Here is a 14,432-nt window from a genome sequence, read left to right as displayed (position 1 = left end):
GGAGAGAAACACCCGGCAGCTCCTTTCCCCCACCACGGCCGGGCCTCGCAACGCCCAGGCCGGCTCTCTCGGGCCGCCGGCTCCTTGGCAGCCCAGCGGTCGCTTTTCAAAACCGGTACCCGAAAAGCACTCCCGCCGTGTCCTCCCTCCCCCCCCCCCCCCCCCGCACACCACAGCGCGGAGCACCGAGCGGGCGCGGGGGGGGGGGGGGGGGGGGGCAGGATCACTCAGAGCCGCCTCGTCTGCTTAAAAGGGGCCCAGCCCAGGCCCGGCCTCCAGCTGCTCGGCAGCCAGCGGAGCCGCTCGCAGGCACCTCCTCAGCCCAGCCAGAGCCAGCTAGGCCCCGCTGCGGCTGCCCGGGGATGCACGGCCAGGAGCGGGCTGCTGGCGCCGCCGGCCGGGTCACGTCCCCGGTCCGGCCGCGCACACGCAACCCCGCGGGGCCGGCGGGGGGGGGGGGGGCTGGCTCTTCGGCAGGCCCCAGCGGCTCGCCGAGGGGAGGACGGGCGCCAAACCGCGGCACTACTACTCCTCCCGCCCGCCCCGGCCCCTTTCCCTAGGCCACAAGTCACCCGGCCCCCGGCAGGGAGGAGGGGGGGGGGGGAAGGAAGCGGCAAAGCAGAGCAGGCTCTCCCCACACCGCCACCCCACGGAGAGGTAACCCCGCGAGCAGCGCACAGGAGGCCCGAGCCAGGCGGCGAACGGGCAAAGGAAAGGAAAGGAGGAGGGGGGAAGGAAGATGAAGCAGGGCTACAACCCAGCCCGTGTAGAGGAGGGTACGCGGGGTCCCGGCCCGGGGCGAGGAGTGTTGGGGGGAGGGTAGTGGGGGAGGGTGGCCGCACTTACTCTCATTTAACACCTCCAGCAGCTCGGCGCAGCTCTCACACATTGTTCATTAACAGCAGCAGCCGCCGCCGCCGCCTCCTCCCGACCATTGATTGATCCACTCGGTGCTGCTGATTGATGATTGATGGGGGCCGGGGCGGGGGTCAGTGAGGGGGGGAGGGGAAGGAGGGGGCGGGAAGGACTAGGAAGAGAAGGGGGGGGGGGAGAGGCAGGGGCCGGTCTGGGATCCGGGGGAGGGGGGGATGGGGCGGCTGATCAATGCAAATGAGCCTGTGGCGGCGGCGGTAGCGGCGGCGGCGGGGAGGAGGAGAAGCCGAGTCACTCACTGGCTCCCAGTGACTCCACGCGCCGCCATTTTGCTGAGGGGGAAGGAGGAGGAGGGGACAGGAGCGAGGCGGGGGACGGGGCGCTCGGGCTCCGCTCGGCTGTTTCCGACCAGGCAGGAGGCGAAGGTGGCCGAGTCCCTCCTCCCTTTCCTCTCGCCCCGCCTTCCCACCCCGGGCCGAGCGGCGGGCTGGCGAGCGGGGAGGAGGAAGGGGGCGGGCCGGCAGCCGGGGCCGGGAGGGTAAAATGGCGGCGGCAGTTGCGGCTCCTCGCGCAGCGCGGGTAGGGCGGGAAGCGCGTTTCCCTGCCCTCTTCCCGCCTCCTGTCAAGGGCGATCTCCTCCAATAACGCGCGCACGCTGCCACGGCGGGGGCGGGGGAGCGGCCCCTTCTGTTTGAAGCGAGCGGCCGCTGCCCGCCGCCGCGCCCGGGCTGCCGCCCGCGAGAGGCGCTGGGGCCGTGGGCGGCCACGGCGGTGTCGCCCGAAGCGAGCTCCCGCCCGAGCGGGCCGCGGCCTTGGCTTTGAGGGCTTTTTGTCCCGTCCCCGCTCCTCCATCGGGTAGCAACATATATACTTGTTTTTTTTGCCCCGGGTGGGAGAAAGCGCCCCGTTTCCAGGCGGCGTTAGTAAGTATTGGCGTTTCCCTCGGTCGGGGCGCGGGGCCGAGGCCGCGCCGCCGCCCGGCCCTGGCTGAGAGGAGCCCGGCCCGGCTCGGCTCGGCTCGGCCCGGCCGGGCTGTGCGGTGCTGTGAGGTGATGGTTCGCCCTCCTGTGCGGCGAGGTTGTTGGTCGTGCTGCAACAGGACTTGTCCCCTTGGTGCCTTCCGTGGGTGTAACGGGCAGCTGTCTGCAAGCACTGCTTCTGTAAGCAGTTGGAAATACTGTTTGGTTTGTTTTTTTTTTTTTATGAAAAGGTAACTTTTAATTTTTCAAAAGAATGGAGATCTCCAATTGAAGTTACCTGGCTTTGGATGTGTGTTGGTTTGTTTGTTTGTTTTTAATAAAGTCATATAATTCATGTCGATGCAACTCCCTGCTCGCTTCTGTTAGGTGCATGTTTTCTGCAGGATCTCAGCCCCCCCCCCCCCCCCGGAAGACAAGTTATCAGGCAGGCAGCAGTTTCCAGTATAAAATAAGACATCTTTGCCATGAAAATCATAAATAACCTCCCGCCCTGCTCGCTCTCGCATACTCTCAAGCACGCTGCCACACGCAGCCGAACTAACACGCTCTGTCCCGCGCTCGAGCGCGCACACACGCGCTCTCACACCTTGGCACCCGCTCTGTCACGCGCTCTAACTCTCCCCAACGCTCTCCCTCTGTCTAACACTTTACCGCTCTTTCAGGCTCTCTGTAACTCTTAACACTCTCCCTGTCTCTCTCTCTCACACGCGCACGCGCTCTCTCTAGCAGATGTATGTATGGGAATACACTGTATAGCTTGGCTGCCGCTTCTTGCCAAAGTAGGCATTTCTGAAGTATTTCTAAATTGTTCTTATTTGCGTAGTACCACCCAGCGGTGAGCTAGTGTATTATCCCCAACGAGTCTAAGTTGACTGAATTGTACGTAACATTAAGGAAATGTACTAATAGCTGCAATGCAGATGTGGTAGAGTTTAATAGGAAGTATAATAACTCAGAATTGCCAAAATAGGAAAAAATGGATAGCAGTGAGGGTTCCTCCGTGACTGACTGACTTAAATGGAGAAAATATAAAAGGGTCCAGTTTCATTACTGAAACACAATTCTGTCTTTTTGATTGTTCATGTGCATATTTAGCCAGGCTGTGATAATAACTCTGGTTGCTGTACATACAGCCTCTCACTCAAGAGCACAGAGTGCTTTTCCCCTCACAGTAATCAAGGCATCAATTTCTTAAGCTAAGACACTGAGGAGCTCAGCTGAAGCTTAAAAATAAGATGCAAGTTATTGTAGTCAATATTCCTAGTCCCAAGTTACAACTGCTGTGGAAGTGAAAGGGCTCTATCTACTAGGATAAGTTATTTTTCACTTGGCTTCCTTCCTGCTGGTTGTTTTTCAAGTACTTTCCAAGTTAGCCAGCATGCATAACTATTCTGCAATAGCTATTCTGAAATATATCTGTGCTGAAAGTTCCATTTACTCTATTAAACTAATACAGAAAATTAATTTCTTTAAAAGTCTTAGGTGAGAAACAGTTTCCTTGACGGCCATTTTAATTCACGTGTAAGTAATCTTATGTTACTGTAGATATCTTTCAAACAGAATTTCTAAGTGTAGCAAAGCATACCAGTGAAAGAGATGGGAAGGACTATGAGTAAATGTTAAACTAAAAACTTCACTGTATTATTTCCTCTGCTTCTGCAGATGGGGAAAAAGTTCACTGTAAAACAGAACAATAATACACCTTGACTGCAAATTTCCTTTTGCTAAAAGTACAAAAGATTATTTGACAAGGATCACTGATACAAAGCAGAGGAAAATGTAAGTGTTTTTTAAAGCTGTATTGTATATAAATAGTAATAGTATTCACAGTTATAGAACCAAAGTTATATTTAAGGGATTTTTAAAGGGTAAACACCTATTGTAAAAAATCTGGTAGTCTTAATGGTACCCAACAATGGTGTCCTAAGAAAGAAACCAATGTGCCCTTACTGCTTTGACAAAAACACTCTAAAATACTATAACAATATGGTTTCGCATGGTATAACTACAGGAGATGGGGAAGTTCTGTGCCCTTAACTGCACTACTTCACGTTTTATTGTGGAGTGTCAAGTTCTGGCAACTCCTGCTGACTGTAGCGCTCCCATCTGTCTGCATGGCTCCTTTGCAGGCTCCTACTGCCTCCAAATAAACTGAGAACCTGTGCTTAGTATCCTCATTTTGTTAGTATACTAAGTTCTGGCAGAGGGGCAATAATGAAGTGTGTGTTGTGTGGTGGGGGGGAGATAATGCCTTAAATCACTGATGTTTTTTATTTTCTTGGTGACCAATTTGTATGTCTATGTATACGTATACACACACCCATACAGCTCTTCATTTTATTTGTTTTTTGAGGGGGGTGCTTTGAACTGTATAAGTTTACAGTGTGTACTTTGGAAATACTTGAAGTGTCTCTGTTACCCTATGCCCGAGTTCATAAGCGAATTCAACCTTATCATTGTTTTAATCCAATTTTTTACCAAGAATATTACATAACAGAAAGCTTGTAAACGTACATATGACACCACGTAATCTTTCTATCTTAAACTGTCTTGACAACATATAACTGACTGATGATGGGCCTGCTAGTGACAGAATGCGGAGATTAACATTTCTAAGTGATTCTGTGACAGTTGTATATGTATGGTCTCAGAATAGCAGTGTTGATTTTTAAGCTTCCTCTATCTCTGAAATTAACTGAGAATGCTGAAATATTAAAGCTACGGAGAGTTCATATCATGAGGTGTGTGCAAATCTGCGGGCTTTTTCTTTTATAGTCAAATTTCTTTAAAAAGCTGTTGTTAGATAAGAAATTGACATTACATGCAGAAAAAGAGACACAGAAAAACAGAGCTAAAGAATTAAGTCATATTTCCCAAATAACACGCTGAATTCAACTTTTCTCTCCTTACAGGCAGTTGAGTGGCTAGCCTTTAACCCAGAGAACCATATCTGTGTGTCTACTGACAGATCTACACGTTTATAGCCATTGGAGTTTTCCTGTAACTGAGGTCAAACAACTGGTGATTAAGGGACATATTTATTAAGTAAGCCTGTTCTATAGGAAGAGTTGTCTTTTTCCTTTTGTCTAACTTAAAATTGCTTAAAATGAGTAATGCTTAGTGCTCAAGAGCATATATTTAGTATAGAGCAAAGTTTGATTAGTGAGTTGCTTGGACTGGTTAAGAAGCTAAATTCTGTGAGCATGCCAGAATGTTTTTCTTGAGAAAAATGAGGCCAGTGCATGCATGACAACGATTTACCTTGTCAAATTACAGTAATATTAGCTCTAAATTTTGGGATTAAGGCAATACCTTGGACACTTAGTCCAATAGCCCACTTCCTATAGGGAGAGGATCAGGTCCTCCAGATGACTTCTGCAGCCAGCACTGCTTATTCAGGTGGCCTCATTGCTGAACAAGAGACCCAGTCTGCCATCTCACAACTGCTCATTCCAAGGACCTCCAAGCTTCTTAAACAAATAGAAAAAAAGAAAAAAATACCAAATTTCAAGACCCAAAGACTAGTTGTTAATAGTGGGACCACATTGCCGCTTATTCATGTGCAGAAAGCAATGCCCTTTCAAATTTGGAGCACTGGCAATTAGGGAGAACTTTGAGGGAGAAACTATTCCTTCTGAAGTGTCGGAGATCTGATTTATCTTTATCATAGTGCAACGTTAGCATCAAAATTCTACAATACTGAGCCACCTCAAGGAATGTCTCAGAGATCATGACTTTTTCTCCATCTTTGGCTTTAGCCAAAGGTGCACCAGGCACCCTATTCTCTTAACACCAAAATACATTTAGCAAGGAAAGCTTGTTTCCTATTCTAACAAAGTTTCCAGATTGTTTTTTCAGTCTGGTGCTTCAGTAGTTATTGCCTTATTTCCATTGGCTCTAGAAACAATAGTCTGCTGTTTAACAACACATTTCACAACTTTTCCTTATCTGTAACTTCAGTGAATGTTTTCTATACTTTGTGCTAACAGCTTTAAAATGGCAATCGATAAAAGATGAGAAGTCACATAAACGGCATGCTTTCTTGCAAGCTTGCGCGTTCCTGTTTACAAGTTAACTTTTTTTTAGATTATTTTCCTGAAAACGTTCAGTGCTATTTTTAGGCTTCGTTTTCCAGAGATCAATTGCTCTTTGAAAGTTTTCACTGATCTTCCTTGTTATGTATAACTTGAAGTTATTTAAATTCCTGACAGTCTTTTCTAAACAATGTATTGTCTAATGATAGGAATAGGTGTGGTGGTCTGGTTATTAAAAGCCTCTTTTGATTGTGTGGTTTCCTCAGGGTAGCCTGAAGACTTGCATAACGGAAGAATAAAAGAGCAGTCCTGAGTATTACAGCTGTCGTGGTATGCCTGTGCTTGAATTAAGGTTCCAGCCACGTTTCTTTTTTAAAGTACCATTTTCAAAGCCTGAGGTCTTTCAAAGGTAGATCAGATGCTTTTATGTCATATATGTAAAGTATAATTTTTCATTCGATACTGTGCTGTCTTACCTTCCTAAGGTCTATGAGATTATTTCAGTTCTCTTTCTTTTGTATGTCATTTTCTTCTTGGATTTCACAAAGAGTGTATTATTATTGAGGTGTATTTGCAATATGCCACAATCAGTTTTCTGAATATCAGTCTTTGTTTGATGGAATACCCTTTACTTCTTAAAAACCCTTTTACTTATCAAAGTGAACTACCCTTTAGTTATCAAAACTGAAGGTGGAAGCTAGAGCTGTACCAAGAGAAACTTAGACTGCATCTTAACTTTCTTATACTACAATAGTATAAAAACTCTGTCTCCAAGAAGTCATGCTTATTCAGTTTCTTAAAACTTTAATGTCATCTTGCAGAGGTATTCCCACTAGCACAGAATCAGTGGCTTAGCGAGTGACTTAATGAATGAATAGTGAGTTGCCTTCATCTGCCAAAACAGACATTTTTTCACTAAAAACTGTAGCTCTACAATCTGCATAATCTGATCTGAATTTGCAATTTTCTTTCCCCTCTGCCTTCCTTATACGGACCTTGCAGTTGATTTGATCAGAGATCTAAAATTAACTACTACAACATCTTAAATGATTGTTTTTCAGACAAATCAGCTCTGTGATCTAACTGATTGCGCAGCCACATAAACATCAGAGTCAGCACAAGGAAGAGGACATTTCAAGCATGATATCACATGCCAAGTTCAATGAGCACTACAGAAGAATATGGGTGACCTTGATTCCCTCCTATTTTTGTGCTAACTGGAATACTGCCAGCCAAATTCTTTTAACAGCATATATAAATACTGCTGGCCTACAGTGCTGGTTGTAATGATCCTCAGCCTTCAGCTATTCCCTCCATTGCTTTTTTCTCTCGATCTTGTATTCCCTCCTCATATATACCATCACTGCAAGGTTGTCTGATCCCAAGGAGGTCCTTCCTCTCTCCTTCCCTTGATTGTGGTGCTGTTCTCAGTCTGAAAGCACTTGCTCTAATGAACTGCCAGCACAGTTCTTCTAAAGAAGTAACTGAAGATAAATGCAAACTCTGAGCAAATATAATTAAGTCTAAACCCAAATTTAGGACTGGATTAAGAGTCTGAGAAGCTATATAGTCTGCAAAATGAATGGTGTCCCACTGATTCACAACACCAAACTAATACTGTAGTCCTGGCTCTCTGTAGGCTAAAGGTGGAGTTAAGAACCGTTCACAAAACTGAGCTAGACTAGGGGTTGAAAAGGTAAGGCTGGTCATTGCCACTGTTCCTCTTCTGGGACACTGCTGCCTCTCCTGTATCCTGAATCAGACAGGTATCTATCCTAACGAAAGAACAAACTCCGCCTAGTGACAGCAAGAACGAGGGAGAGCGTAGTTCTGTTTCTCAGCTTGAGGGTCTGCAGCAGTTTAGGTCTATCCAAGTCATTGCTCCTGCATTTCTTCCCTTGACTGAACCCTCCCTTCCCTTGTACTGGCACTCCTGCAATGAACAGATTTACAGGAAAAAATACTTGTAATTAAGGGAGCGGGGAAAACCCTGGTTATTTGTCAGCTGTCTAGGTCCTGGAGGAGTCAGTCAAGCCCAGAACTGATAGAAGGGGAGAGGCAGTTGCAGATGGTGGTAGGGAAAGCAGGGGTACCCAATTCAGAGCTATTGCTCTGAAAAAAGTTAAATTCCTTACGAAGCCACACCTTGAAAATTCAAGTAGGTATGTTTTCTACCCTGCCTCATCGTTTGTACATCTAAACCTTATTTTGTATCTGAATACATATATGGAACAGTGAATGTGGAATATGGAACACTTATCTGATGCATTTTTGATGTTTGTCATGTTGACTGCTTCAGCCAGAGCTTTATCTCTGATGACTGAAGTATCTTCTGTTTGCTCTGCTGTAGGTTACCGTTCCTGTAGCAGTGACAGTTGCACGGGTTGCTGCCGCAGTTAACGACAAAAAGTAAACTAGTGATTTCAGCAGATGTTAACAGCAGATGGAAGCAGTGACAGCTGAAAAACAAGTATTTGTCTTTAATTTAGCCATTTCTGGTATACAGATGATAACTTCAAAACAGAGAATTCTAGCCAATTCAGTTATATCTGTGACCTCTAGTCAGAAACGATGCTGGAAAGGTTGAAATCCATTGCCCAGGAAATCCTTCATTTCACTAAAGGAAATAAATCTCTACCTGTGAAGTTAGCAGTTAAAGTCAGCTGAAGCATAGTAGAATCAATTTAAATTTTACACACACTTTAAAATTCTACCACCTGAATTTCATAATTAAAGTTTCTTATTATTCTCATTACTCTAGTAATCAGCATTTTTAACTTTTTTTTTTTTTTTTTAAATAAGTTTAATGCCTAACTAGACTTCAATATCACAGCTCCCTGTGAAGCCCGGAATTCAGGTAGTTTGACTCCCCCTGAATATTAAAGAATTCAAATCAAAATTTCTGATGATGTAAATTAGGCCAAAAACTCATCATATAACAATAGTGATCCTCACCATGCTCTGTTACAGTCTGCTACAAAAATAGCTGAGTGCCTGCTCAGCATTTCAGTAGGAAATGAATCTGCGTTCTAATAAATATTATTACCAGCTACTGAGTGTGGTGAGTCACACCATACAGCCAGGTAAACAGACCAACCTCCAACTCAAGAGTGGTTTCAATACTGTATCATATTTCAATCAGGTTTCAATACTGCCTGCGTATACAGTAGCAGCCTTGCTTAGTAGTTTAGCTGAGCTCTCCTTGTTTGTTTGAATACTTCTATTCGTATATAGCTCTGGCGGAGATTTGGCTGTACTAGCTTGAAATTCAGTGGTACTAGTCTACCACTCCTTTTTGGTGAGATTCTCTGATAATTACACCTAGGTCTCAGTATGATTCTAGGAGCTCACAAGCTAATTTGAAAGATTTGAGAATTTTTGAGGGTTGATGCAAAAATGCTCAAGCTAGGGCTAGCTGAAGAGAAATGCCCAGGAGAAAAACATACGATTACTGGCTGGTGCCAACACGCACGTTAAAGTGAGCAACTTTTAGTAAGTGGGCCGCAGTTAGTTCTTCACAGCACACGTTCACACACATTTTATTATGTAGTTCTATTTGGGAGAAAACAATCCTAACTTTTTCCCCCCCCCTTCAGTCCTTCAACCTAAATTAGCCAGTTCCTCCCAATACTGTTTGCAGAAATTACCAGATTTGTGAAAGACAACCGAAGACAAGCTATCAAAACTCCTGACTATGACGGTTTGACAAATCTGCACACAAACTGAAAGAACGTGGTTTGATTTTTTTTTTTTTTAAATAAGACTTAAAAGATGTTCATGATGAAAATAAGGACCCTTTCACATATAACGTGTTAATGGGGTTATCAGAAAAGTCTGTCCAGGGTATTACCTAGAAAAAAAATGCCCATGGCTTACATTTAAACTGTTTCCCTTTTATTCACCCCTGCTCATTTTCATTTTCTCTTTCCATGTGTTATTCTCATCCATGCTTTTCACTTCCAAAACATCCTTCTGCCACCCCCATCTCTTCTAAATGCTCCATTTTTTTGTTCCCACTTGTCACACAAGCTAGCACTCACAGGTAAATATATGCACAAAGACCTATGGCAAAGTACAGGGCAATTGTGTATGTATCAGCAATAATTTCCAAGTTCTAATTTGACAGAGTTGTCTTAAGGAGGATGACAAAGAGGGGAGGAGAGGAACCTGTAAAATATAAAGCTGCAGGTACTCAATAAACCCAGCCAATTTAACTGTTTCAGTATGCCAATAGCTCCATCAGGTAGTCTGACCTGTGTTACTGAATTGGCAGAGTCGGGGAATGGCAGAAACAAGCTGAAAACTACACAGTCCCAGGCTTAGCTAAATACAGAGTTCCCAGGACTGCATTGTTATTCATCTCTGTTCCATTATTACGTGAGTAATATTAAAAGTGGTCATTTTCCCCCATCCAGCCCCAGGTCAAAATATAATTTGAAGGAGTGAAAGGCTCTGACAACATTCCAATGTCTGTCAAACATTTATCAATTAGCTACTGCAAGTATTTTCCCAGGAAACGCCAAGTTTACTTGTGACCCATTGTAGGTCTTAGCACGTGAACATACAATGTGAAATGCTTAAGGAAACCTATCTGCCCCAGAGTTTCTTGAAAATGAATCTCTCAACCGGAGGAAATGTCACTGGCCATAATAAGCCTTAGACAAGGAAGAAAGAATATCTGGAAGTCTGGAGAGAAAAAGAAAAGAAAAAAAAAGGCCCCAACAAGTGCAGAATTGTATTCATGAAGGGCAAGATAAGGAAAAGATGTGGTGTTTTGCTTATTTTGGACAAACTTTTTGAAAACAATCTTCAGCACTTCCATTTTGCTCTACTACATTTGGAGACTAACCAAGTGAAGTGGGGGGGGAAGGGAAAGGAAATCTAAACACATCTTTCAGCAAATACAAATAGTAGCCTTGGATCAATAAAGTCTTGGATCAACAATTGCTTATCCAAAGGGATAAACTGGCTGAGTCGCAATACAACATTTTCTTTATAAACGCAAGTTTCTCACTTTTGTTAGGCATGCTGCATTTTAATGCTGTATTATTTGCAACGCGCTCCTGATCTTTCATAAAGAAACCCACAGCTGAAGCCCTAACTGCCTTTCCAGAGCTGAAAACTACTGGAAATAACTCTTCAAGCTTCCTTGAGAGATGAGCGTTTCTAAAGCTTTTTGCATAAATATTAGCTTTATTGGAAAATAGGTCACTTAACCAATCAGATTAACACACACCAATTATTCAAGTTTAAAAAAAAAAAAAAACGCTAACCTAAAATGCTTTGGAAAATAATCTGCTTCAGTTACAGTAGCAAACACATCATAGTAGCCTGAAACAAGTATTTGGGGATGTTTTCATCAGCTAACAGGCAATCAATTCATGTAAACACAGAAAACACCCTGTAATATTTGTGTTTGAACGTATCTGGAGTACATATTTTTGAAAAATCTGTAAAGAAATATGCACAGAGTAAACATTGGTTCACATAGAATTACAAGTTACGTATGTTTATATGATGGTTCATGCTTTTTATCCATTTATTCTTATTTACAGAGTGTGCATTAGAACCAGTCCTGTTTTAGATGTACATTTTAATTACTCTTCCACATTTGGGATAACTGCACTAGAAATATGCACACGCACAAGTCAAATCTTTAATGGTATCCAGAACCCTGCATAAGCACCTGCAGAGCTCAGTGAAAGGCACCAATTCTTAAGATAACAAGTTAAGACCACAGTGAAGTTGAGATTTAAGAGGGAAGCGAAAACTAAGATCACATTTTATTAGATAATCTGAAAAATGTATCAAAACAATAAAACAACTCTTCTCTGAATTACCTATTTCAAAAATATATTTCAAATAATAAGCTGTTTGAGAATTTAATTTGGATTTAATTTTCCAGTAAATACCAGACCATGAGCCTCACAGGCTTGTTTCAATCTTAAATGTGGAGAAAAGTAACATGCATAAAGGCAGATGTGCCTTTTTCTTTCAAAACTATTTTCAATGCAATGTTAATGCCACTTCATGTCAGAACTGAATCAGTGTTTATTTCTGCTACGCATGGAATATAATCATCCTTGAGCCATGCCACCAGTGGTATTTCCACTTTTAATAAAATGTATTTTCTTAGTGGATTGATGGCAGTCTGCACAGCTGCAATAAGCTTTTGCTCGTCTGTAGCTCTAATGCTAGCACTTTTAACCTGTACACAAGCCAATAAATATGCCCATTCCAAATGTGTCCTTTTCAACAATATTTCACATTTTTTACTTCAAACTGCTTATTACAGGTGATACTGCATTAGCAGAACATAACAGAAAGCTACACTTCACAGGACAGGAAGACATGAAAGCTTAAAGCACATTATGGTAATAAGGGAAAGAAATGGCTTTTTTTAACCGTCAGAATAATTAATTCCTCACATAATTTTAGTAGGCTGTACTGTTAAGTCCTAGTCATAAGGGGTTTGAGGACAACTTGTCTCCTTCCAAAGACCAGTGTTGCCAGCTCACGCTATTTGGGTTGCCAGATGATACGCACACAGGAATGGCTTTGCTTTTTTAGGGCCAGCTAAATCAAAACCACCCAGATGTTCAGAAGCAGAATGGGGCAAATACTTAAGACTCTGGAAACATTCTAATCACAGCTAGGTTCTACATGAACAGCGCTAACTCATGCACTTCTATTTCGAAAGTAACGTACAGCAGAAAGTTAACTACAGTATCCAAACTTACATAATAACACCACCAACTGCCTAACCTTATCTGTTTCACAGCTCTGCATGAACGGCTATACTTTGCATCATAATAGTAGTCCTAGGATTAGAGACCAAATAAAGGGAAACTGGAAAATAAAAAACATCAGCTGCTAGAAGACAGAGGAGAAACATTACAAAAATGGGGAAGCCAAGACTGTACACAATCTTAGTGTTCACATGGTTTGCTTTTGGTATCAGTACTTAAGTCTCTGGAAATGATTTAAATACAAAATTTTAGGTAGAAAAATAACTGTAGATCTTGTCTACTTATGTTATTTATATGTATTAGTATCACTTGTTCAGTCAAGATACAGTGCAATACCTCTTTGCAATTCATGTCAAAGTGTCCATATATAGAGCAACAGTACCTTATTCCTGGCATCATAATCTGTTGTGGAATATCTACTCATGGAGGTAAGTCAGAACAGCTACTGTACTTCCAAATGGAACCCAACTTAATTTCACGTTATAACTTAATTCAAGCATAGCCAAAGTCCTTGAGATTAGGCAAGCCAGAAGCAGCCATTACCTAGGTCAAAGGACTTTTCCTACATTTTCAGGATAGAAGTCTTCAATATGATCACAGCATTTTTATCCAATAAAAGAATAAGCCAAAGAAAAATAAATGTAAACCAAGTTTATTTTGCTTTTAAGTAGTGTTCTTTAAGCACTACAGCATGGTAAACAATGTAAATTAGTATAAGTCATCTCAAAAGCCAGAGTTTTTTTTTTTTTTATTATTTTATGAGTTGTTAAAAAGATGCAGCCTATTCTAACAGGATAAATATTTTAACCATTTCACTTCGAGTTAATGAAGGCTCACAAATGAGCAACACTCCTCATTGAGGAAAACAAAAAGCTGTTGTCGACAAAGCGACAGCACACACACAAAAACAAAAGAACTGTGTAAAAATAACTAACTGTACTGTGTTCCCATACTCTTTAGAAGTTGCTTTACAATGGGATGATATGCACATGATCTTGCTGCAAACTTGCCATACAACTTGCAAATACATGTAGCCTAGCCTTACCACTCAGTCCAAAAAGCTGCTAACTGTTCAGAAAAACGCAGCACTATAATCCTCTGCTTAACAATTTAATTCGCTTTACTCATTACCTTTTCTCCTAGGCTGCAGGGCAGGCTAGAAAGAAAATGATCCCAAATTAAAAATTGATACTCTTACAGGAAATCGTATAATTTTGCAATATAGTCTTTTACAAGTTATGTTTCGCCTCTTTTCCCCGTAGCCACAAAATGGGCATGAAGTAGTACTTTGAAAATGCCTTAATTTTCAACTTCATGCAAATCTAAATAAAGGTGACCAAACAAAAGCTTAAACAATGGAAGGATATTTCACAGAAAATTTCTTATACAAAAAACACATAAGAAAAAGGGCCACTAGGTGACATTTTAATTTACAAATTGGCATCATTTTGGTCAACAAATATCCAAGTGCTGTTTTCTTCTATCACAACAAAGTAGCTGTACAGAAAGAAAACTGCATAACTTGTTTTATTATTTTTTTAATCGCACATCTCCTCAGGAATTTCATGTGGATTAAGGATGCCAGGGACAGACATCTGAAGTTTGTGTTTCTCCTCTTGAGCCTGCCGAAGGGCTGTTTCTCTTTCCTCCAAGAATAAGTCTGATGTGTCTTCACCTGCAAATTCCTGTGTAGTTCACAAAGTTGTTAGTTCATTGTCAAATGCTTTAGAACAGAACAGTAAGCTTCCAGAATTCTTGTCAGACTGTATGCTTGTTTTCTCTTCTTAAAGAGATGA

The 14,432-nt window shown here is 42.6% G+C and overlaps 2 protein-coding genes and 1 long non-coding RNA gene across 22 annotated transcripts in view; 1 reads left to right on the top strand and 2 right to left on the bottom strand.

Moving 5' to 3' along the window:
- The window catches only part of USP34 (ubiquitin specific peptidase 34), a 155,574-nt gene extending 154,589 nt beyond the window's left edge, over positions 1-985 (bottom strand). For all 6 annotated transcript variants that reach the window (XM_068940330.1, XM_068940333.1, XM_068940332.1 and 3 more), the window contains exon 1: positions 847-985. In XM_068940330.1, the coding sequence (XP_068796431.1) occupies positions 847-889 (43 nt within the window). In that variant the 5' untranslated portion in view covers positions 890-985. The remainder of the gene's footprint in view (positions 1-846) is intronic.
- LOC104143452 (uncharacterized) lies at positions 450-13,698 on the top strand. 11 transcript variants are annotated; one of them, XR_011140519.1, is made up of 6 exons: positions 593-776; positions 3,330-3,374; positions 3,516-3,632; positions 4,766-4,898; positions 6,154-6,296; positions 6,949-13,698. It is a non-coding gene; the product is annotated as an uncharacterized lncRNA (long non-coding RNA). The 11 variants fall into 11 exon arrangements; XR_011140518.1 differs by lacking the exons at positions 593-776; positions 3,330-3,374 and adding exons at positions 1,484-1,796; positions 2,084-2,142; XR_011140516.1 differs by lacking the exon at positions 593-776 and adding an exon at positions 1,486-1,796.
- The window catches only part of XPO1 (exportin 1), a 43,723-nt gene continuing 42,563 nt past the window's right edge, over positions 13,273-14,432 (bottom strand). For all 5 annotated transcript variants that reach the window (XM_068940338.1, XM_068940340.1, XM_068940339.1 and 2 more), the window contains one exon: positions 13,273-14,321. In XM_068940338.1, the coding sequence (XP_068796439.1) occupies positions 14,175-14,321 (147 nt within the window). In that variant the 3' untranslated portion in view covers positions 13,273-14,174. The remainder of the gene's footprint in view (positions 14,322-14,432) is intronic.

Source organism: Struthio camelus, chromosome 3 (assembly GCF_040807025.1).
Source record: "Struthio camelus isolate bStrCam1 chromosome 3, bStrCam1.hap1, whole genome shotgun sequence".
NCBI classification, from domain to species: Eukaryota; Metazoa; Chordata; class Aves; order Struthioniformes; family Struthionidae; genus Struthio; species Struthio camelus.
The sequence above is the reverse complement of the archived record's forward strand: the minus strand, read 5'-3'. Positions and strand labels throughout refer to the sequence as shown.